This window comes from Dendropsophus ebraccatus, chromosome 13 (genome assembly GCF_027789765.1).
Source record: "Dendropsophus ebraccatus isolate aDenEbr1 chromosome 13, aDenEbr1.pat, whole genome shotgun sequence".
Classification (NCBI taxonomy): Eukaryota; Metazoa; Chordata; class Amphibia; order Anura; family Hylidae; genus Dendropsophus; species Dendropsophus ebraccatus.
The window spans coordinates 5,925,999-5,950,336 of NC_091466.1; the positions used below are offsets into that span (position 1 = coordinate 5,925,999).

Here is a 24,338-nt window from a genome sequence, read left to right on the forward strand (position 1 = left end):
TGTGAGCAGTGTGTAGTGTGAGCAGTGTGTAGTGTGTAGTGTAACCCGTGTGTAGTGTAACCCGTGTGTAGTGTAACCCGTGTGTAGTGTAACCCGTGTGTAGTGTGAGCAGTGTGTAGTGTGAGCAGTGTGTAGTGTGATCAGTGTGTAGTGTAACCCGTGTGCAGTGTGAGTGTGGTGATCCGGGGGCAGCGGCTGGAGTCTGGGCTGGCTCTGTCTCCTCGGCTCCTCCCCGGGAATGTTATTAGAGTGTCTGAGAGTGAGACAGCCAGAAGGAGAGTCAGGAGAGCGCCGCACACATCCTCACCCTCTCTCCTTCATTCTGCACCAGCCAAAGCTGCAATGGAAACGCCAGGGAACCGGAGGACCACCAGGGGCCACTCATCCACCCCGCTGTCCCCCACCCGCATAACCCGGCTGCAGGAGAAGGAGGACCTGCAGGAGCTCAATGACCGGCTGGCCGTCTACATTGACAAGGTGCGCTCCCTGGAGTCCGAGAATGCCGGGCTGCGGCTGAGGATCACCGAGTCCGAGGAGGTTGTGAGCCGCGAGGTGTCCAGCATCAAGTCTGCGTATGAAACCGAGCTCGCCGACGCACGCAAGACCCTGGATTCTGTGGCCAAGGAGAGGGCGCGACTCCAGCTGGAACTGAGCAAGATCCGGGAGGAGCACAACGAGCTGAAGGCACGGTAAGGAGCCGGCGGCATGAACCCGACATACCGGGTGTATACAGGACGTACGGGCGATACCGGGGTATATACAGGACATACCGGGGTGTATACAGGACGTACGGGTGATACCGGGCTATATAAAGGGCATACCGGGGTGTATACAGGACGTACAGGAGATCCCAGAGTATATATACAGGACATACCGGGTATATACAGGACATACCGGGGTGTATACAGGACGTACGGGTGATACCGGGTATATACAGGACATACCGGGTGTATACAGGACGTACGGGCGATACCGGGTATATACAGGACATACCGGGGTGTATACAGGACGTACGGGTGATACCGGGCTATATAAAGGGCATACAGGGGTATACTCAGGACATACCGGGGTGTATACAGGACGTACAGGAGATCCCAGAGTATATATACAGGACATACCGGGGTATATACAGGAGATACTGGGGTATATACAGGACATACCAGGGTGTATACAAGATGTACAGGAGATACCAGAGTATATATATACAGGACATACCGGGGTATATACACGACATACGGGAGATACAGGGCATACTGGGGTATATACAGGAGATGTGGGACGTGCCGGGGTATATACAGGAGATGTGGGACGTGCCGGGGTATATACAGGAGATGTGGGACGTGCCGGGGTATATACAGGAGATGTGGGACGTGCCGGGGTATATACAGGAGATGCGGGACTTGCCGGGGTATATACAGGAGATGTGGGACGTGCCGGGATATGAATGGGGTAACGGTGCGCGGCTCCACTTTCACTTTCTCCGGGGGCAGATGAGGGGCGCTGCCATTCCATGAGATTCCCGTCCTCCCTGCTCTCCGATGTGACGGCCATTTATAGACTTTGCTGCAGACGTAAAGAATCTCCTGGGATTTCTTTTTTTGGGAATGACTCATAGTGTCAGTGTGCCCGCTGTGCCCAGTATTGTGCCGCCTACAGTGGGTGTTCACTATTATACCCCCCACATCTGCCTGGCATGAAGCCGCATACTTGCCGAAAGTCACAGTTATCTATTCAACTTTACTGGCTCCTCCAGTTCTGATCCTTGTGTTGTATTTGGAAGCACAGAGTATTTAAGCATCCCTCTGCACATGGTATCAGGCTCCTATCTGTCTGTCACTGTTTCAGGGGGCATGGAGACTGGCAGCTGCTTCGTTTGCAGCTGTCATCTTTATCTCCGGTTGAGCCTATTGTGCCCGCCTGCCCTGGCACTGACGTCCTCCAGGCTTAGCCTCTGCCAAGCTCTAGACGGTGAGGATGCCATGCCGTGTTCTCAGCCATGTGTTGTGTCTACGCTGATGTGGGCACACCCATCGCCAGAGAGAACCTGAGCAGTATGCAGGGCCGAGGGCGGGCGCACTCCGGGACCCTATAAGGCTTCACCACAAACGCCAGGGATGGTGTCCTGCCAACGTCCCACTCTGCTTCTCTAGACCGTCCTCCGCATTCCACCCAAAGCCCTTTATCCCTGCCGCGTTCTACCCCCCAATTACGTAAATATGTGGGTCCGGGGCGTCCGGGTGCTTGTCGGATTTTTCCATAGAACATCAGCGTCTTTAGTGATACAGGGAATCCATAAAAACATGGCCGCCCGCTCCACAGCTAATGAAGTGTGAGGAATCGTCGCTGCTCCCAGAACCGGTTGTATCAGAGAGTCGGGGAGGATCACAGGGAACGAGTGAGTCAGCGTAGCAGAGCCGAACCGCGCAACACGAGCCCTGCCTATAGGAGGCACCCCGCTCGGCTATATCGGGAACATCGCTCGCCCCAGATCCTCCACGTTACACCCAAAAATCTGGGAAATTCTCAGAAGATTTCAATCATTTTTTTTTGGTAAATTTTTAATTGTCGATAAAATTTGATTATTAACGATTCGGAGACGACTTCCCGCTCGTTAGTAATCCAATTTATCTCAATGAATTTAATTCAGTGCAGGAAGGAGGGTGGCGGATGGGCAGCAGCAGCAGGCGGGTGGCAGCGGCGGATGGGCAGCAGCAGCGGGCAGGTGGTAGCAGCGGATGGGTAAATGGGCAGCAGCAAGCAGGCGGGTGGCAGCAGCGAATGGCAGGTGGGCAGCAGGCGGGCGGCAGCAGCAGCGGACTGGTAAATGGGCGGCAGCAGCGAATGGCAGGTGGGCAGCAGCAGCGGACGGGCGGCTCTCCATAGAACCAGGGATCTGATCTCCCACAAGATGATATTGATGTAATATAATGTAGTAAAAATGTTTGGAGGCCATGTCAGGGTTACTATAAAAACATAAACTTTTTATTTTTTATATTAAAACAAAATTTGTATATTTGGTCTTATAATGTGATATAAATGGTCGGGTGCAGACGCCGCTCGGGATATAAAGGAGGGAATTAGCGCTCACCACAGAGGGGATAATGATGGGACTGATGTTCCCTCAGGGATGGTGACAACACAGGCAAGATGGCCGCCGCACTGTAGCTATAATTACCCTATTAAATATCTACACATTATGGATGTAATGAAGGGCGGGATGGGCCCACGTGGATAGTTACGAGCATCCCTCCTGAGTGAACACGTGGGAACCAATATGGCCGCCACACTGAGGTAAATTTGTCAGCAGTTTAGAAGAAGTTTCCCAGGGCTTCCCCGGCTGCTGACGTAACCTGCATAGCTCCGACACATCCCATAACATTGCCTACCTGCAGGGGATAATAATGGCCGCCTGTCAGCAGAGTCAATGGCCGTGTCAGGATTAGCCGCCACATGTGATCTGCACATTCCTATAGTGTACAGTGCCTCATCACCTCCGGGGGGGGCGTATGACTGAGATCTGTCACCCGTCCTCTGGGGGGCGTATGACTGAGATCTGTCACCCGTCCTCTGGGGGGCGTATGACTGGGATCTGTCACCCGTCCTCTGGGGGGCGTATGACTGAGATCTGTCACCCGTCCTCTGGGGGGCGTATGACTGAGGTCTGTCACCCTGCCTCTGGGGGGCGTATGACTGAGGTCTGTCACCCTGCCTCTGGGGGGCGTATGACTGAGATCTGTCACCCGGCCTCTGGGGGGCGTATGACTGAGATCTGTCACCCGGCCTCTGGGGGGCGTATGACTGAGATCTGTCACCCGTCCTCTGGGGGGCGTATGACTGAGATCTGTCACCCGGCCTCTGGGGGGCGTATGACTGAGATCTATCACCCGTCCTCTGGGGGGCGTATGACTGGGATCTGTCACCTGGCCACTGGAGGGCGTATGACTGAGATCTGTCACCCTTCCTCTGGGCGGCGTATGACTGGGATCTGTCACCTGGCCTCTGGGGGGCGTATGACTGAGATCTGTCACCTGGCCACCGGAGGGCGTATGACTTGGATCTGTCACCCTTCCTCTGGGCGGCGTATGACTGGGATCTGTCACCTGGCCTCTGGGGGGCGTATGACTGGGATCTGTCACCCTTCCTCTGGGCGGCGTATGACTGGGATCTATCACCCGTCCTCTGGGGGGCGTATGACTGGGATCTATCACCCGTCCTCTGGGGGGCGTATGACTGGGATCTGTCACCCGTCCTCTGGTGGGCGTATGACTGGGATCTGTCACCTGGCCTCTGGGGGGCGTATGACTGGGATCTGTCACCCTTCCTCTGGGCGGCGTATGACTGGGATCTATCACCCGTCCTCTGGGGGGCGTATGACTGGGATCTGTCACCTGGCCACTGGAGGGCGTATGACTGAGATCTGTCACCTGGCCTCTGGGGGGCGTATGACTGGGATCTGTCACCCGTCCTCTGGGGGGCGTATGACTGAGATCTGTCACCTGGCCACCTGAGGGCGTATGACTGAGATCTGTCACCCTTCCTCTGGGCGGCGTATGACTGGGATCTATCACCCGTCCTCTGGGGGGCGTATGACTGGGATCTGTCACCTGGCCACTGGAGGGCGTATGACTGAGATCTGTCACCCGGCCTCTGGGGGGCGTATGACTGGGATCTGTCACCCGTCCTCTGGGGGGCGTATGACTGGGATCTGTCACCCGTCCTCTGGGGGGCGTATGACTGGGATCTGTCACCTGGCCACCGGAGGGCGTATGACTGAGATCTGTCACCCGGCCTCTGGGGGGCGTATGACTGGGATCTGTCACCTGGCCACCGGAGGGCGTATGACTGAGATCTGTCACCCGGCCTCTGGGGGGCGTATGACTGGGATCTGTCACCTGGCCACCGGAGGGCGTATGACTGAGATCTGTCACCCGGCCTCTGGGGGGCGTATGACTGGGATCTGTCACCTGGCCACCGGAGGGCGTATGACTGAGATCTGTCACCCGGCCTCTGGGGGGCGTATGACTGGGATCTGTCACCCGGCCTCTGGGGGGCGTATGACTGGGATCTGTCACCTGGCCACCGGAGGGCGTATGACTGAGATATGTCACCCGGCCTCTGGGGGGCGTATGACTGGGATCTGTCACCCGGCCTCTGGGCGGCGTATGACTGAGATCTGTCACCCGGCCTCTGGGGGGCGTATGACTGGGATCTGTCACCCTTCCTCTGGGCGGCGTATGACTGGGATCTATCACCCGTCCTCTGGGGGGCGTATGACTGGGATCTGTCACCTGGCCACTGGAGGGCGTATGACTGAGATCTGTCACCCGGCCTCTGGGCGGCGTATGACTGAGATCTGTCACCCGGCCTCTGGGCGGCGTATGACTGAGATCTGTCACCCGGCCTCTGGGGGGCGTATGACTGGGATCTATCACCCGTTCTCTGGGCGGCGTATGACTGGGATCTGTCACCCGTCCTCTGGCCTACGCCCGCTCAGGATGTTTACCCGCGGTTTCCATGGTGACCCATAGGCTCATAACATAGCAATGTGTGGCTCATCTCTTGCACAATGCTCACTGGGTAAATGGTGTCGCACACCTGGGCAGCACCTTATGTCTCTGCCACACCCGTATCCTAATCACAGCTAATTGTGCTGGGGGAGGGGGGGATAAAGAACGCCATTGTGCTGGGACACATCTGGCAGAAGCAGACTAAACGGATGCCTGTCATCTGGTCAGCAGCACAGAGTATTTCAGGAGGGGTGTGCTGATGTTTTGGAAGGAGTGGGATCCCTCAGTAGCACAGAGTATTTCAGCAGGGGAGATGCCCTGGAATGGTCAATGTGAGTGCTCCACATCCTCCGGCGCCCTGCCAGCTGCGTCCTCCTCACCGGTGTCAGACGTCTGGGATTCCACATGTCGTTCACATTGCTCCTTCCGCAGCCGCTCCCATAACCTTGATAAAAGTCTCTTTGTCCACAAACAGCGAGGCTGCTGGATACTATGGCCGCCTGCCCCTCAGTCCTGTGCCCATTAACCAGCGCTGTGCCAACCGTACAAAAGAGCTAGTGACTGGCAAGGCCGGCGTGGGCGTCTCCAGGGAAAGGTCAGCAGTGTGGCGAGACACCAGTATTTTCACCAATGCTGGGGGCGGCCATATTACACTATACGGCTCCAGTGCTGGGGGGGGGCATATTACACTATACAGCTCCAGTGCTGGGGCGGCCATATTACACTATACAGCTCCAGTGCTGGGGGCAGCCATATTACACTATACGGCTCCAGTGCTGGGGGCGGCCATATTACACTATACGGCTCCAGTGCTGGGGGCGGCCATATTACACTATACAGCTCCAGTGCTGGGGGCGGCCATATTACACTATACAGCTCCAGTGCTGGGGGCAGCCATATTACACTATACGGCTCCAGTGCTGGGGACGGCCATATTACACTATACAGCTTCGGGGCTGGGGGGCGGCCATATTACACTATACAGCTCCAGTGCTGGGGGCGGCCATATTACACTATACAGCTTTGGTGCTGGGGGGCGGGCATGTTACACTATACAGCTCCAGTGCTGGGGACGGCCATATTACACTATACAGCTCCAGTGCTGGGGGCGGCCATATTACACTATACAGCTTCGGTGCTGGGGGGCGGCCATATTACACTATACAGCTCCGGTGCTGGGGGGCGGCCATATTACACTATACAGCTTCGGTGCTGGGGGGTGGGCATGTTACACTATACAGCTCCAGTGCTGGGGGCGGCCATATTACACTATACAGCTCCAGTGCTGGGGGGCGGCCATATTACACTATACGGCTCCAGTGCTGGGGGGGCGGCCATATTACACTATACAGCTTCGGTGCTGGGGGGCAGCCATATTACACTATACGGCTCCAGTGCTGGGGGGGCGGCCATATTACACTATACAGCTCCAGTGCTGGGGGGCGGCCATATTACACTATACAGCTCCAGTGCTGGGGGCGGCCATATTACACTATACAGCTTCGGTGCTGGGGGGCGGCCATGTTACACTATACAGCTTCGTGCTGGGGGGCGGGCATGTTACACTATACAGCTTCGGTGCTGGGGGGCGGCCATGTTACAACATACAGCTCGGGCTATCGCTGAGGTACTGTGGGGAATCCAGCTATAAATGTTTGTAGTTCAGTGCTATAGGAAACTACAACTCCCAGCCAGCCCTAGAGCAGACAGATCAGGCACTGACATTGCCCATAGCAACCAAAGTAAAGGTGGAATTTTTGCCTTAGCAACCAGTAATTTAGCAATTCTAAAGGAATAACAATGGAGTAAACATTTTAGCATAGGAACCAATGAGATCACTGCTTTCATTTTCTAATCTGTTGTAAAACCTGGTTACTAAGAGCAACTCCTCTTATTGGTTGCTATGTGAAACACATTTACAATCCCATTGATTGCTATAGGCGCCACCTCCGGTACGGTTCCGGCCCTCGTCCCTGGTCTGCGGCCGCTCCCTTCTGGACAAGGGTCACACATTTTCTTCCCCTCTCTGGAAATTCCTGACATTTTTTGTAAAGTGAAAGTAGTTTGTGTAGTAGTGAGTGAGGTGCGTGGTAAAATGGCGGCACAGCGGGGGAGGGAGAGATCCTCACACATAACATTGTCAGTGCTTGTTTCCTCAGGATTTAGTGGTCAGTGATTGGCTGTTGTGGTGGACCGGCGCCAGCCTCACGGTTATGGCGTTCCTCCAGAGCTGTGATTTATCGGGAGGCTCGGTGCTGTATTGCAGCCGCCCAGGGTCTTCACTTTACTTGTTAATGACCTATATATATCGCTGCCATCTTATATACTTCTATTACGATGTGACACGATCTTTGTGGCGTTTTTTTGGCAAACATTCCGCCATTTTAAAAAAGCATCATTACGAACGTATATCCCTTCCACGAATGGCGAGCTTATCACTCAGTCGCTCTGTTTTGCGTTTCCTTCTCTGTGGTCAGATCCCCCCATCATATTGTCGTGCAGATAACAGGACTGAGCAAATACAGGAACCGGCTCCCGGCCTCCAGCAAATACAGAAGGGCTATTGCTTCCTGAATTGTACCCTGGGCCCCTGGGGAGCACAGACACATGGCAGTGAAGAGGTTAATGGCTGTATAACATCACGTGCCCCCCCATAGTCTGATCCTGTCATTTATATTAGTGGTGTAGTTGAGCGCTGTTTCGGCACGCTTCCACTACTCCCCCCATTCTCATCCCGGGTGGGACAATCCTCTCACACACCAGCTCTATGAATGGAAAAAAGTTAAATAGAAATAAAATATAGTAAAAATCTTATTTTAGTTGTTTTGCAATGGCGTCCGTAGTGTTTATACTGCCATGCAGACCTCGCTAACAAAGAGCAGCTTGTGTGCAGACCGTGCGGCCCCTGAAATTTCTTTTTCCCTTTTTATTTTTTGTCATAAAGGGAGGGGGGGGGGATACGGGGAGAAGTTTCCACTGCGGTTATAATTATATTATTATTACGCTCTGGGTTGCCGCGCAGCTCATGACTCATCACCAGACAACATCTCCTCACGTCTCTGTTTGCGGTTTGTAGATCAGGAATTTTTTTGGGGGGGTAATTTCTAGAAAGCCTTTGTTCTTGTCACGGATCCTGGCGGTACTGTTTGGATTTTGCTGGTTTTGCTGGGATTGGTTTCTGCAGCGTTGGGCTCTCCCCACAGCTGCTGCGGCGCCTGCGCTGGATTCTGGGCAGATGTCTGGGGGGGTGACAGCCGCTGTCCCAGGGTACAGACCCTCAAAGATGACAGGTGGGAGAGATGTCTCAGCTGTCGTTTGTCTATACTGGGGGAGGCTTGTGTATACCGGGGAGGGATGGCAGGTGCTCTCTGACTCCCAGAATGCCATAGTCCAGTGTACTCTATAAGATGTGTGGACCCTTCCAGAACCCAACAGTATTGGGGGGGAGAAAATGCTATGTGGATGCTTGTATGGATGATTAGCATCACACTTCAGGACCATGTAATGCGTGAAGTGTCGCCCCACACCCTATATAATCAGGCTATAAAGGCCATAGTCTGGGATATAGACCGAATCTATTAGATAAATGACACGGACCGATAATTCCAGCCATGTTGATTAAACAGGAGACCTAATCTCCGCTCGTCTTCCAGGAGGCGGATGATGTGGGATACAATAACCTCTTGCTGTGGATGATGGCAGTAAGGATAGATGACATCCGGGTCTCACCCTGTACGCGGCAGACTTCCTTCCTACCCTAGGACTGAGTGACGAATCCTCCGCTCTTCTCCCCTCATCAGTGTAAACCCGTAGGGGCGGCTATGGGTCCTAGGACGGCTGCCAACCCCATGGCAGGTCCTAAAGAATATGTGACACGTAATGTAGCATTGTGATCGTGGGATGGCTTACCGCTTATTCCAGGTCATGTGACAATTTAACAGAAATGTTACACAGTCATTATGGTTACGGCGAATTCTGCTGAATTGTGAGTGTTCTGCCGCTGCGTGACGTGAAGTCACATTGAGTCTCTGGTCTGTGGAGTGACCCATTCCCCTAGCTGGGAAATCCTCCAAAGAGTCAGCTGGAAGCTCACTTCGGTTTAGTGAATGACCCCCACAATCACTACAGTAAAGATATCTGAACTTGTAGCTATAGATTAAGATGGTGTGGACTTTACCCAAATGCTACACAGAGAGCTTATCCTGAGGGATGGGCAGGGGGAGCAGTCCAGGGGCCTAGAGGACACCCTCCACTAGGGCTGGGCGATTAATCGAATTAATTCGATTAATCGCCCAGACAGTTAGAATCGATTTGATTTTTTGTGAAAATCGTAAATTCGATTTTCACAAAAAATCATTGCGGGCGGCGCGGTAAAGTGTCGGGTCCGGAGAGAGTTGCAGGACTGCGCGGTGAGGTGCAGGGCCGGCGGTCAGGAGAGATGTGGTACCGGCGGCTCCAGCCTCTTCACAGAGCCGCGGCTGACCTCTCCCGCCCCTTACACGTTAGTGCCGCGCTGAGCTGCGTCCCGCTCTCTTCCTGTCACACGTGCAGGTCCCGTTCTGTGGAGGAGGCGGCAGGGATCGCAGCAGAAGGAGAGAACGTCGCTGCCCGCTGTACAGCTCCAGGACCCGCAGCGACGTTCTCTCCTTCTGCTGCGATCCCTGCCGCCTCCTCCACAGAACAGGACCTGCACGTGTGACAGTAAGAGAGCGGGACGCAGCTCAGCGCGGCACTAACGTGTAAGGGGCGGGAGAGGTCAGCCGCGGCTCTGTGAAGAGGCTGGAGCCGCCGGTACCACATCTCTCCTGACTGCCGGCCCTGCACCTCACCGCGCAGTCCTGACACTTTACCACGCCTGCCTAGTCCCCCTCAGCTGCCCCATACCCCCTCAGTGTCCCCTCAGCTGCCCCATACCCCCTCAGTGTCCCCTCAGCTGCCCCATACCCCTGAGTGACCCCCAGCCGGCTTCATACCCCTCAGTGACCCCCAGCCTGCCCCATACCCCTCAGTGTCCCCTCAGCTGCCCCATACCCCTCAGTGACCCCCAGCCTGCCCCATACCCCTCAGTGACCCCCAGCCTGCCTCATACCCCTCAGTGACCCCCAGCCTGCCTCATACCCCTCAGTGACCCCCAGCCTGCCCCATACCCCTCAGTGACCCTTAGCCTGCCCCATACCCCTCAGTGACCCCCAGCCTGCCTCATACCCCTCAGTGACCCCCAGCCTGCCCCATACCCCTCAGTGACCCCCAGCCTGCCTCATACCCCTCAGTGACCCCCAGCCGGCCGCATACCCCACAGTGACCCCCAGCCTGCCCCATACCCCTCAGTGACCCTTAGCCTGCTTCATACCCCTCAGTGACCCCCAGCCTGCCTCATACCCCTCAGTGACCCCCAGCCTGCCCCATACCCACTCAGTGACCCCCAGTCCACCCCATACCCCCTCAGTAGTACTACTACACCCATCATCTATACCTGTACTACTACCACACTCCTCATCTTTACCTGTACTATTACACCCCTTATCCACTATACCCTCACTACTACTCCCTACCTAGATGAAGGCACAAAGAAGATCGCCTATACTATATGGGGGCACAGAGTACATAGGGCACATATTTGGGAAAACTACTTATATGGGGCACACAATGTGTTTGTCTACTACATGGGGGCACAGGAGGAGCACTGTTACACTGGGAAACAATATAGTTGTCTCAAACGTCAATAAAATCGTATCTGATGCTGCAGGGAGAAAAATGTCCTATTTATTTAGCAAAAACAAAAAAATCGAGATTTAAATCGAGAATCGTCCAAAAAATTTTAAAAATCGAGATTTTATTTTTTGGCCATATCGCCCAGCCCTACCCTCCACCCTCTCGTGTGTGTGTGTGTGTGTGTGTGTATCGTCATATGTCAGGGTGCTGGGGGACTCCTCGCCATGTTGCAGGCAGTCAAGACGTCTTTGGCAGCAGCTTCTACTATCAGCCATGCCATATGACTACGTGGTCATCTATGTTGGCACGGCTTTCTGCACGGCTCAGATAAATAATACGGGGTGGCCACGCCAGAGATGTTACATCATCCATTGCAGCACTCTGATAGTGTTTGCGTCTTAATCTGAGATGGCGGCCATTTTATATAATACATTATTTCAGGGACCAGTCTGGCTGCTCAGGTCTTAGGTTTCAGTTTCCATCCATGAGGACTAGATTCGGGTTGCTTCATTTTTAATTTAAGAAATTGCCGAAATTGACTTAAAACAAGCAAATTCTCTGAGGGACTTTGTGTAATATACTTTTTGCCTCGTGTGGTGGCCATCTTGTGTGTATTGACTGAAAACTGTGGACAATACGGTTTCTCTTTGGTAATGACTTTCCTCACCTAAGGCAGATTGGCGGCCATTTTGTATAATATAGCTGGAATATATTGGGCTAGTGACACCACTGAGGCACTGAGCGGGTATGGCGAGCAGTGGCATCACGTAGGTGATGCCCCCTACTCATGATGTCAGTGCGCCAGCTTGGGTACTGTACAGAGGTTGCCGCGTGCTTATCCGATAATCTCGGCCTCTGTTTGCGTACAGTAGGATCTCACAGGGAAAGTATTGGGAAACAGGGCGCGGTGCTATTGTGTCAACACGTACCAGACGCGCCTTCTGCCAAATACCAAAAATATTTTAATATGGGACAGTGGTGGCCGCCACCCGCTTCCTGCAGCAGAGCGCCTCTGCATCCTCCGACATGTCCGACTGCTGCACTGCACCTGGCATTTCCTGTGGCGGGCTCTGTTATGGGGGTCCCGTGGCGGGCTCTGTTATGGGGGTCCCGTGGCGGGCTCTGTTATGGGGGTCCCGTGGCGGGCTCTGTTATGGGGGTCCCGTGGCGGCCTCTGTTATGGGGGCAGTGTGTTATGGGGGCAGTGTGTTGGGATTTGGTGGGCTCTGTTATGGGGGCACTGTGGCGGGCTCTGTTATGGGGGCAGTGTGTTGGGATTTGGTGGGCTCTGTTATGGGGGCACTGTGTTGGGATGTGTTATGGGGCACTGTAATGGGCTCTGTTATAGAGGCACTGTGGTTGGATGTGGTTTGCACTGTTATAGAGACACTGTGTTTCAGGCGATGTGGTGAGCTCTGTTATCGGGCACTATGGTGGGATGTGGTGGGCTGTGTAATGGGGCACTGTGGTGGGATGTGGGCACTGTTACAGGGGCGATGTGGTGGGCTGTGTTACGGGGGCACTGTGGTAGGCTCTGTTATGGGGCACTGTGGTGAGATGTGGTGGGCTATGTTATGGGGGCACTGTGGCGGGCTCTGTTAAAGGGCACTGTGGTGGGATGTGTTTTGGGGCACTGTGGTGGGATGAGATGGGCTCTGTTATGGGGGCACTGTGGCGGGCTCTGTTAAAGGGCACTGTGGTGGGATGTGTTTTGGGGCACTGTGGTGGGATGAGATGGGCTCTGTTATGGGGGCACTGTGGCGGGCTCTGTTATGGGGGCACTGTGGCGGGCTCTGTTATGGGGGCACTGTGGCGGGCTCTGTTATGGGGGCACTGTGGCGGGCTCTGTTATGGGGGCACTGTGGTGGGCTCTGTTATGGGGGCACTGTGGCGGGCTCTGTTATGGGGGCACTGTGGCGGGCTCTGTTATGGGGGCACTGTGGCGGGCTCTGTTATGGGGCACTGTGGTGAGATGTGGTGGGCTCTGTTATAGGGCACTGTGGTGGGCTGTGTAATGGGGCACTGTGGTGGGATGTGGGCACTGTTACAGGGGCGATGTGGTGGGCTGTGTTACGGGGGCACTGTGGCAGGCTCTGTTATAGGGCACTGTGGTGGGATGTGTTTTGGGGCACTTTGGTGGGATGAGATGGGCTCTGTTATGGGGGCACTTTGGCAGGCTCTGTTATGGGGGCACTGTGGTGGGATGAGATGGGCTGTTATGGGGGCACTGTGGTGAGATGTGGCAGGCTCTGTTATAGGGCACTGTGGTGGGATGTGATGGGCTCTGTTATGGGGGCACTTTGGCAGGCTCTGTTATGGGGGCACTTTGGCAGGCTCTGTTATGGGGGCACTGTGGCAGGCTCTGTTATGGGGGCACTGTGGCAGGCTCTGTTATGGGGGCACTTTGGCGGGCTCTGTTATGGGGGCACTTTGGCGGGCTCTGTTATGGGGGCACTTTGGCGGGCTCTGTTATGGGGGCACTGGCGGGATGAGATGGGCTCTGTTATGGGGCATTGTGGTATGATGTGTTATGGGGCACTGTGGTGGGATGAGATGGGCTCTGTTATGGGGGCACTGTGGTGGGATGAGATGGGCTCTGTTATGGGGGCACTGTGGCAGGCTCTGTTATGGGGGCACTGTGGTATGATGTGTTATGGGGCACTGTGGTGGGATGAGATGGGCTCTGTTATGGGGGCACTGTGGCAGGCTCTGTTATGGGGCACTGTGGTGGGATGTGTTATGGGGCACTGTGGTGGGATGAGATGGGCTCTGTTATGGGGGCACTGTGACAGGCTCTGTTATGGGGCACTGTGGTGAGATGTGGTGGGCTATGTTACGGGGGCACTGTGGTGGGATGAGATGGGCTCTGTTATGGGGCACTGTGGTGGGATGTGGTGGGCTCTGTTATGGGGGCACTGTGGCAGTCTCTGTTTTAGGGCGATGTTGTGGGATGTGTTATGGGGCACTGTGCTGGGATGAGATGGGCTCTATTATGGGGCACTGTGACAGGCTCTGTTATGGGGCACTGTGGTGAGATGTGGTGGGCTATGTTACTGGGGCACTGTGGTGGGATGAGATGGGCTCTATTATGGGGCACTGTGGTGAGATGTGGTGGGCTCTGTTATGGGGGCACTGTGGTGGGATGAGATGGGCTCTATTATGGGGCACTGTGACAGGCTCTGTTATGGGGCACTGTGGTGAGATGCGGTGGGCTATGTTACTGGGGCACTGTGGTGGGATGAGATGGGCTCTATTATGGGGCACTGTGGTGAGATGTGGTGGGCTATGTTACTGGGGCACTGTGGTGGGATGAGATGGGCTCTGTTATGGGGCACTGTGGTGGGATGAGATGGGCTCTATTATGGGGCACTGTGGTGAGATGTGGTGGGCTATGTTACTGGGGCACTGTGGTGGGATGAGATGGGCTCTGTTATGGGGCACTGTGGTGAGATGTGGTGGGCTATGTTACGGGGGCACTGGTGGGATGAGATGGGCTCTATTATGGGGCACTGGTGGGATGTGGTGGGCTCTGTTATGGGGGCACTGTGGCAGTCTGTTTTAGGGCGATGTGGTGGGATGTGTTATGGGGCACTGTGGTGGGATGAGATGGGCTCTGTTATGGGGCACTGTGGTGAGATGTGGTGGGCTATGTTACGGGGGCACTGTGGTGGGATGAGATGGGCTCTGTTATGGGGCACTGTGGTGGGATGTGGTGGGCTCTGTTATGGGGGCACTGTGGCAGTCTCTGTTTTAGGGCGATGTGGTGGGATGTGTTATGGGGCACTGTGGTGGGATGAGATGGGCTCTGTTATGGGGGCACTGTGACAGGCTCTGTTATGGGGCACTGTGGTGAGATGTGGTGGGCTATGTTACGGGGGCATTGTGGTGGGATGAGATGGGCTCTGTTATGGGGCACTGTGGTGAGATGTGGTGGGCTATGTTACGGGGCATTGTGGTGGGATGAGATGGGCTCTGTTATGGGGCACTGTGGTAAGATATGGTGGGCTATGTTACGGGGCATTATGGTGGGATGAGATGGGCTTTATTATGGGGGCACTGTGACAGGCTCTATTACGGGGGCACTGTGGTGGGATGTGATGGGCTCTGTTATGGGGCATTGTGTTTCGCTCTGTTATGGGGGCATGGCGTTGCGTTTAGGGGCACTTGAGGACACAGGAGCGGCCACTGTCAGTCACATGGGGTCACATGCTTGTGGGGTTTCCAGAGATTTTGGGTGTAGTGTCCCTTTAAGCCCCTGAGCCATGTGACGCATACTCCGGGTGTCACATACGCTGCCCTGCCACCCTGTTACACCCGTCGCAGCCCTGTGTCTATTGTTTAGAGGAAATAACGGGACAGAACAGAGCCCCTGCCTGTTACCATAGTAACAGCGACACAAACTGTTCCCCCCCACCCCTCCCGCCCCTGTGTGTTTCCATATTGGTGACGGCTCCTGGAGCGATGACTCACGGGATGCGGCCGCAGCAGCTCAAGTGTCCGCCATTAACCCTGTCCACACCAGACTACAGGCACACTCCGCTGTCACATCTACATCTCTCCCCTCAGCATTAGCCATTCAGGACCACAGGAAAGTCCTGGAATTGTCTATGTGGCCATTTATTCTGCATCTGGGAGGTGACGTTATCGCCACTCATTGTCTCCCAGGTCTCCAGAAAAGCTGTGACGTACTGTAATGGCGGCCATGTTGGTTATCACTCAGCTTTCCCAGGATAAAACAGACCTGTCCCAAGTGGACAGTAGGGGTGGGGTGGTCCGGGGTGCTTAGACACGAGACGGCAGACGCGCTGCACATAGTCCTGTCCGCTCATCACCAAGGCGGAAATCTGGCTTGTAGGTAAATTAAATATTGGCGAATGTACAGTACGGAAGAAAGGGATGAAACAGGCGGCAACGTGGCAGCTCGTACTTCACATGTCAGCCCTCCCTTATAATGTGCCAAGTGTCTACACCCTGCGTCTGCACAGCCAGAGCGCACAGTGAGCTCTGCTCAGTGACTGAACTAGTGAAAGCTGCGAGGCGTGAGGCGCTGTGTGCCTCCCAGGTGTCGGCAGGTAATGACTCCTTTCACTAGCCCGCCCCGAGACCATGTCTTTTCCTGTCTGGTCTGACAAGTCCCGGCGTGGCCCCCGTGCTCCCCAGATCTGTTGCGCCCTCAGGCGACATTTGTCAGTATTTGTTACTTCTACCTGACACCTGGGCGTTCCCCTCATCTGGTAAAGCAAACAATGGCGGGCGGACGATGCCGGGGGGCGTCCTAGTTAGAGTCCAGACCTAGGATAACTCCACACACCACATTACACCTCGCACTGAGACATGGCGGTGCTATTCTGCCAGCTTTTCCCACTCAGGTCGGTTATAATCTAAAGCATCATGGGAAAAAACGGTATCTGAAATTAACAATTCTAATAAATTTTAAAATTGAGTAAGTTTTTTGGGTTCCCTCCCGGCAGCGCTGACGTCAGGCGCCTCCCCCGCCCGGGGCGTCCTGTATAAACACTGCACTCGGCTCCCATTAAGTAACTGGAAACTTGGAGCGATCGTCCGTGGAAGCGGCTGCTGCTCCTGGAGCGCCGCCATCAAGCGCATTACTGGAATCAACTTTTTTTTTTTTTTTTATTCTCCTGTGCTAAAAATACCAAGAATGTTCTGTAAAGACGACGTCCGCCCCCCTGCCCCCGGGATTGGGATTTATACAGAGACCCCGGTGTTTATAGTAGATTCTGCCAGAAGTTCGGCTGCTGTTTTGATCCGTATCTGGGAAAGCTGGGTGATGACCAGTATGGCTGCCATTGTTTATAACTAAGTGCGAGCGTGACCAATATGGCCACCAGGAAGGCGGATACCCAGCTTTCCCTGACTACTGAATGGCAATAAATGATGAGGTAACTAGGCTGCAGGAGCAGCAATGGCGGCCATGGTTGCGCCCAGATTCCCCATGAAAAGATATGACTTATGTGACTGGGAAACTGCAGCTCTTGACTGGGCATGCTGGGAGTTGTAGTTTCCCAGTCGTGGACAGCAGCAGGTTTGTTCCTTCTGCCTCATACAGATACATGGCTGACATTGTTACTGGTGGAGCGATCTTCTTTATACCCTGCACCTGTCCGGTGAACGCCATGCTGCCCCTGCTAAACTCATCAATGAAGTCTGCTCCGTCTGTGTTTGAGCAGCTGCCATGTTTACAGAGTCAATCACTTCCCACCCGGCAGCTGCCACTCCTACAGGACGTTATATAATCGTCCAGCGCCTTATCGGAGGTGTGAACCCTGCCCCGGTGGAGCGCGCCGCTTTACAACCTTATCAGACATCAGGGGTTGTCCTTCAGCTTTCCCAGAGTCCTGAATAGCAATAGGGGCCCTCTGGGGTAGGAAATGTGTCACTAGGCTAGCACTAGGGTGAGAGACTACAACTGTGGGAACCGTAATGGCAGCCATATTGATTGTCACAGATGACTCTCTATTCATTGACTGCTAGCAGTTTATAGTTGACTGGTTGTGTGTACTCCCTCCACAAGATGGCGCCACATCTAACCTTCTGTCAGCTAAGCTGAGACGTCTGGGTCCTTTTCTTCAGTGCAGGTTAGATCATGAAGATGAGCAGTGATTGGTTGTAGAGGAGGTGGCTGATAGGTCTCTAACACCCTGACATCCACCATTTTGATGCGTCAAGCCTCTGAATGAAGTTATAATTGGGGGGTCTTGGTGTTGTGCACATGATTGCAGCCCACAAGATGTCCGCCAGCGAGTCCTGACCCCATGTTGTGGTTTATTTTTCCAGAAACAAGAAGAAGGAGGCCGATCTACTGGCAGCTCAGTCTCGGCTGAAGGATTTGGAGGCGCTGCTGAACTCCAAGGATGCAGCGTTGTCCACCGCTCTGGGGGAGAAGAGGAACCTGGAGGCCGAATTGCGGGACCTCAAGGGCCAATTGGCCAAGGTGAGACATTGGCCAAGGTGAGACATCGACAATGGTGGCTGACAGTACTGATACTGTTATATAGCCTCATGGCGGCCATATTACTGAATACCAGGGCCAGAGCCTTAGGGCAGCTATTTTACTGTATACAGGGCCACAGGGTGGCCATATTGCTGTATACCAGGGCCACAGCCTCATGGTGGCCATATCACTGTGTATCAGGGCCACAGCCTCACAGAGGCCATATTGCTGTTCTGGGGCCACAGCCTCAGGACAGCCATTTTGCTGTATTCTGGGGCCACAGACTCAGGGCGGCCGTGTTACTGTATACCAAAGTACAGCCACAGAACGGCCATATTACTGTATACCAGGCCACAACCTTACCTGATCACTTTCTCTGCAGCTGGAGGGAAGCCTTGCCGACGCCAAGAAGCAGCTTCAGGATGAGATGCTTCGTCGTGTTGACGCCGAGAACCGTAACCAGACCCTTAGAGAAGAGCTGGAATTTCAGAAGAACATCTACAGCGAGGTTGGTGCATGACCACGGCTTACCTGTATACCAGCAGGATGTGTCGTCAAGATGGGGCCATTTTAGATTTGAATGTAACCGCGTGTTCATGCTTTGTACAGGAACTGCGAGAGACCAAGAGGCGTCACGAAACGCGTCTGGTGGAGATAGACAGTGGCCGCCAGCGTGAGTTTGAGAGTAAACTGGCCGATGCTCTGCAAGACCTGCGTGGCCAACATGAGGGGCAGATTTCCCTGTACAAAGAGGAGCTGGAGAAGACGTACAATGCTAAGGTAAGGTGGGCGACTGCCAGAGGGTCATAGCTGTCTTCTGTATTAAGGAAAGAAAAGAGTTAAAGGGGTAATCCAGGATTCGAAAGAAAACATGGCTGCTTGCATCCAAATAGAGCTCCTATCTTTTCCTCAGTTTGTGTCTGGTATTCCAGCTCAGTTGTCTTAAAATTAATAGAGATGAGATGTAATATCCAGCACAACCTGAGGTTTCCTACTATAATACTGACCCCCTATGTATAAGATTATAACTACTATAATACTGTCCCCTATATACAGGAATATAACTACTATAATAGTGTCCCCTATATACAAGAAGATACTACTATAATACTGCTCCTATATACAGGAATATAACTACTATAATACTGCTCCTATATACAGGAATATAACTACTATAATACTACCCCCTATATACAGGAATATAACTACTATAATACTGCTCCTATATACAGGAATATAACTACTATAATGCTGCCCCTATATACAGGAATATAACTACTATAATGCTGCTCCTATATACAGGAATATAACTACTATAATACTGCTCCTATATACAGGGATATAACTACTATAATACTGCTCCTATATACAGGAATATACTACTATAATACTGCTCCTATATACAGGAATATAACTACTATAATACTGCTCCTATATACAGGAATATACTACTATAATACTGCTCCTATATACAGGAATATTATTACTATAATACTGATCCTATATACAGGAATAATACTGCTCCTATATACAGGAATATAAGTGATATACTGCCCCCGGTGGAGCTGAATGTCGGTATAATGTTATGTTTGGTGTCTGTAGTTGGAGAATGCCAAGTTATCGGCAGAGCGGAATAGTTCGATGGTGGGTGAAGCCCATGAGGAGATCCAGCAGAGCCGGATCCGTATAGACAGCCTCAGCGCTCAGCTCAGTCAGCTGCAGAAGCAGGTGAGCGGTCATTCTGATGGGCCGGGTGGCGGTGGTATCAGGTGGTGAGGTTCAGCCTCTGGCATTGTGCTGTGTTTCCTGCAGCTGTCCGCTAAGGAGGCCAAGCTTCGGGACCTGGAGGAGGCCCTGAGCCGCGAGAGAGACTCCAACCGGCGGGCGCTGACGGAGAGGGACCGGGAGATGGCCGAGATGAGGGCTCGTATGCAGCAGCAGCTGGACGAGTACCAGGAGCTGCTGGACATCAAGCTGGCCCTGGACATGGAGATCCATGCCTACCGCAAGCTCCTGGAGGGCGAGGAGGAGAGGTGGGTGTTATACGGCCATAGAGATGCAGGGTATATATCTATATCTCACTGTATCCTGGGGGCATCCTCACCCAGCCTTACAACCAAGGCACCTTCTTACTGTAGTGGCGGCCATGTTTGCTGCCCCCTAAAGGCTGTGATGATTGAGAGGTCTTGTTCCCGCAGGCTTCGTCTGTCACCCAGCCCATCTGGGCAGAAGAGGGTCTCACGGACAGCACAGTCCGGGGCGCACGTCTCCTCTACATCCAAGAAGAGGAAGCTGGAGGGTGAAAGCCGCGTCACCAGCTACAACCAGCACGCCAGGACCAGTGGGAAAGTCGCCGTGGAGGAGGTCGACCTGGAGGGGAAGTTTGTTCGTCTGAAGAACAAGTCCAACGAGGTGAGGATGAGAGCGCCCCCTATATGGGAGGGACCCCTTTAAGATTTGGGGTCCGCTAGATGGTGATGTAGTGTGTCCTCCAGTGTGGTGTGTTGTCCTCCTATAGTACTCCGCAGGGTCCTAACGTCTCTCTCATCTCCTTTCAGGATCAGTCACTGGGGAACTGGCAGATTAAGCGTCAGATCGGAGAGGACAAACCCATAATCTACCGCTTCCCCCCCAGGACCCTGCTGAAGGCGGGACAGACGCTGACGGTGGGTAACGGGACTATACTGTGTAATGCTGGAGCTGTGCTGCTGTGTGGAGCGTCAGCGCCCCCTGCTGTCTAGACTGCAGAACTCCTGCTCAGCGCTGATGCACAGATGATTTACTGGGTATCCATCTTTTTTTGTCAGGTTTGGGCTTCCGGAGCCGGTGTTCCTCACAACCCCCCCACTGATTTTGTGCTGAAGTCGCACACCTCCTGGGGGACAGGGGACAGTATCCGCACCGCGCTCCTGACCTCCAGCAACGAGGTGAGTGCCCACAGGGGGGTGGGGGGGGGGGCATGTGAGTACAGGGGTTTGAGTGGAGTTTTATGGGGTAGAGTATGGTGCAGAAATTAGCACTACGGGGGGGGGGGGGGGCGGGGCGGGGCACTATCATGGGGGTGTATGAGGGCAGGAATTTGTGGGGGGCACTATTGGGGGGGGGCAGGATTTGGTGGGGGGCACTATTATGGGGGTGTGGATACAGGATTTGGTGGAGGCACTATTATGGGGGTGTGGATACAGGATTTGGTGGAGGCACTAATATGGGGGTGTGGATACAGGATTTGGTGGGGGCACTATTTTGGGGGGGCAGGATTTGGTGGGGGGCACTATCATAGGGGTCTACGGGTACAGGATTTTGTGGGAGCACTATCATAGGGGTGTGGTGGGACAGGATTTTGTGGGAGCACTATCATAGGGGTGTGGTGGGACAGGATATGGTGGGGGGCACTATCATAGATGTGTGCGGTCACAATATTTGGTGGGGGGGCACTATTAAAGGTGCACGGGTACAGAATTTTGTGGGGGCACTATTATAGGGGTGTACAGGATTTGGTGGGGGGTACTATTATAGGGGTGTACAGTCACAGGATTTGGTGGGGGGCAGAATTTGGTAGGAGGCACTTTTATAGGGGTTCTATCATGGGGGGGCACTATTATGGGGGTGTATGGGGCATTATTATGGGGGTGTTCTCACCTCGCATACTATCCTTACAGGAAGTGGCCATGCGTAAGCTAGTCCGGGCTGTAGTGAATGATGAGGATGAGGATGAAGATGACGAGGAGGGCGAGCACCATCACCATCACCACCACCACCATGTAAGTACATGTCTGATATACAGTGTACTATCTGCCGCATCCCCTATGGAGGACTGACCCCCCCCCCCCCCCTTCCCTATTCCTCCCTGCAGGATGGGCAGAACTCCACCGGAGACCCCAGTGAGTACAACCTGCGCTCCCGCAACATCACCTGCACCACCTGCGGGCAGCCGGCTGACAAGGGGCTCGGGGGCGGCGCAGGCACCTCCTCCTCCTCCAGCTCTTACACTACCGTCACCCGTACCTACCGCAGTACAGGGGGCACCGGCGGGGGCAGCTCCCTGGGCGAGAGCCTGACACCCCGATCCTTCATTGTGGGGAACAACCAGCGTACAAAGGTGAGAGGCCCCCCTGTTTACCCGCAGAAGCCTGCCGTAGACTCCGCCCACCATCTTCCTGACTCCGCCTCTTCTTCTCTCTCCTCACAGATGTCCCCGGAGAGCTGCGGGATCATGTAAGGACGCCACCGCCGCGCTCTTCATCCTCAGAAGACACATTGGATTTTCCTGTGGGATTTTTCATTTGTTACATTTGTTTTATTTTCTACATCAGGTGTTTTATATAGGAGATTTTTTTTTTTCTCTTAAGGCAGACTTTTTTTTTTTTTTTTATTGTTAAAATGAAACCAAAGCTGAATCCTCCGTAGACGCGCCATCGGCTCCCACCAGCACCGGGCCCCTGCTGAAGCTCCTCCTTCTTGTCGCAGATCCCCCAACGGTTCTAGGTTTTGTTATATTTTTGTTAACAATTAACCACAGTGATCTCACCAGGAGAACGGGTGACAAGATGGCGGCCACGTAACCGTAGTCATCCCTTCTCCTTACTCATACATATCTATGAGTACACAACGGGTGACAAGATGGCGGCCACGTAACCGTAGTCATCCCTTCTCCTTACTCATACATATCTATGAGTACACAACGGGTGACAAGATGGCGGCCACGTAACCGTAGTCATCCCTTCTCCTTACTCATACATATCTATGAGTACACAACGGGTCACAAGATGGCGGCCACGTAACCGCAGTGATCTCTTCTCCTTACTCATACATATCTATGGGTACATGGTGTGGTGCTCACATGGAGAACGGGTCACAAGATGGCGGCCATGTAACTGCAGTGATCTCTTCTCCTTACTCATACATATCTGTGAGTACACAACGTGGCGCTCACATGGAGAACAGGTGACAAGATAGCGGCTGCTTGACGGCAGTGATCTCTTCTCCTTGCTCACACATATCTATGGGTACACGGTGTGGTGCTCACATGGAGAATGGGTCACAAGATGGCCCCCTCCATAAATAACCAAAGAGAAGGCGCTTTGTGTAGTGCTGTGTTTACAATAGAGGGGAACCACTACGTGATAATTCTCACCCCTGCCTGTCCATTAATAATAATAATGTAGGCAGACGCCATTTTGTTGTAGTCTGCCCCCGGAATAATTGCACTCAGTCTACCATAGTACTGGTAGCGTTTAATGGGCGGAGCCTGTTTTTTATGCCAAATCTATTTTCAGCAAGCATGGGGGCGGTGCAGTTTTATAGGGAGGTGGGGGACCCCCACAGTTTAACACTATTACATTACTTTTTTTTTTTTTTCCTTGGGGTCCTAACTCAGGGGTCATGGTCAGGGGCCACTAGTTCTGCCTCATAGGATAGTAATGCGGAGAGCGTCTCTCCGACATCTTGCTTCTTTTTTTATACCGCTTGTATTCCACTTACCATGTAGCCGTATCCATAGCCATGCATGTCGCTCTATCTTTATATATTGTACGCTTACTTCGTTATTTTGGGGCGGCCTTGACATTATTTTTTTATTTACTCCATTTTTTTTCTTAAAAAAAACGAACCGCCAATTTACCGTAAAACCGTGTATATATATGAAGCTCCGCCCCGGTGGCCTTTTATAACCTGCTTTACCTGTTGCTTCATTTCCCTGAGGTCTCTTGTGTCCCGCTGAGGGGCCATAAAGCACAAGGGTGAAACGCGTGGGCAGCCATGACTGATGATATAGAATATATATATAGTGGTATAAGAAGAGTTACTCCCTGCTCTGGGGTATATAATGGAGCCCGTATGTAATTCTGGATTAGAGGGGGGCGCAGGTTTGGGATTTTGCCTCGATAAAACGTGTTGGAAATGGCGACATTGTATGTTGTGATCAGGAGACCTGGTGTTCCTCCAGCGCAGTAACACATGGACCAGAGAGTCCGCACACTGAGAATTATGTCCAGGTTGTTGTCCAAGTGCCTTATAAAAGCCCCCAAAGCTTGAAGTGCCTTCCCCCCCGTCCCTGCCTCCAGTTTCTGTGCAATTTTGAAATAAAAGTCAATGATCCAGATGTTTTTGAGTGTTTTGGTTTCTTTGAAAATCACGATTACATACTATTGTGATGACCACCAGAG

General features: G+C 53.4%; 1 protein-coding gene across 1 annotated transcript; it reads left to right on the forward strand.

Moving 5' to 3' along the window:
• Nucleotides 1-264: 264 nt before the first annotated feature.
• On the forward strand, nt 265-24,274 carry LMNA (lamin A/C). The gene is made up of 12 exons (XM_069951341.1): nt 265-689; nt 18,018-18,174; nt 18,557-18,682; nt 18,784-18,954; nt 19,777-19,902; nt 19,987-20,207; nt 20,373-20,586; nt 20,733-20,840; nt 20,982-21,101; nt 21,834-21,935; nt 22,028-22,273; nt 22,364-24,274. The coding sequence occupies exons 1-12, from the start codon at nt 343-345 to the stop codon at nt 22,391-22,393; spliced, it is 1,968 nt and encodes a 655-aa protein (XP_069807442.1). The 5' UTR covers nt 265-342; the 3' UTR covers nt 22,394-24,274.
• Nucleotides 24,275-24,338: the final 64 nt, after the last annotated feature.

Excerpts from the sequence above, each read along its gene's own strand:
- LMNA (XM_069951341.1), top strand. The coding sequence starts at position 343 with ATGGAAACGCCAGGGAACCGGAGGACCACCAGGGGCCACTCATCCACC. Across the intron at positions 21,102-21,833 it reads TCCTGACCTCCAGCAACGAG|GAAGTGGCCATGCGTAAGCT; the intron begins GTGAGTGCCCAC and ends CTATCCTTACAG. Across the intron at positions 22,274-22,363 it reads GGAACAACCAGCGTACAAAG|ATGTCCCCGGAGAGCTGCGG; the intron begins GTGAGAGGCCCC and ends CTCTCCTCACAG.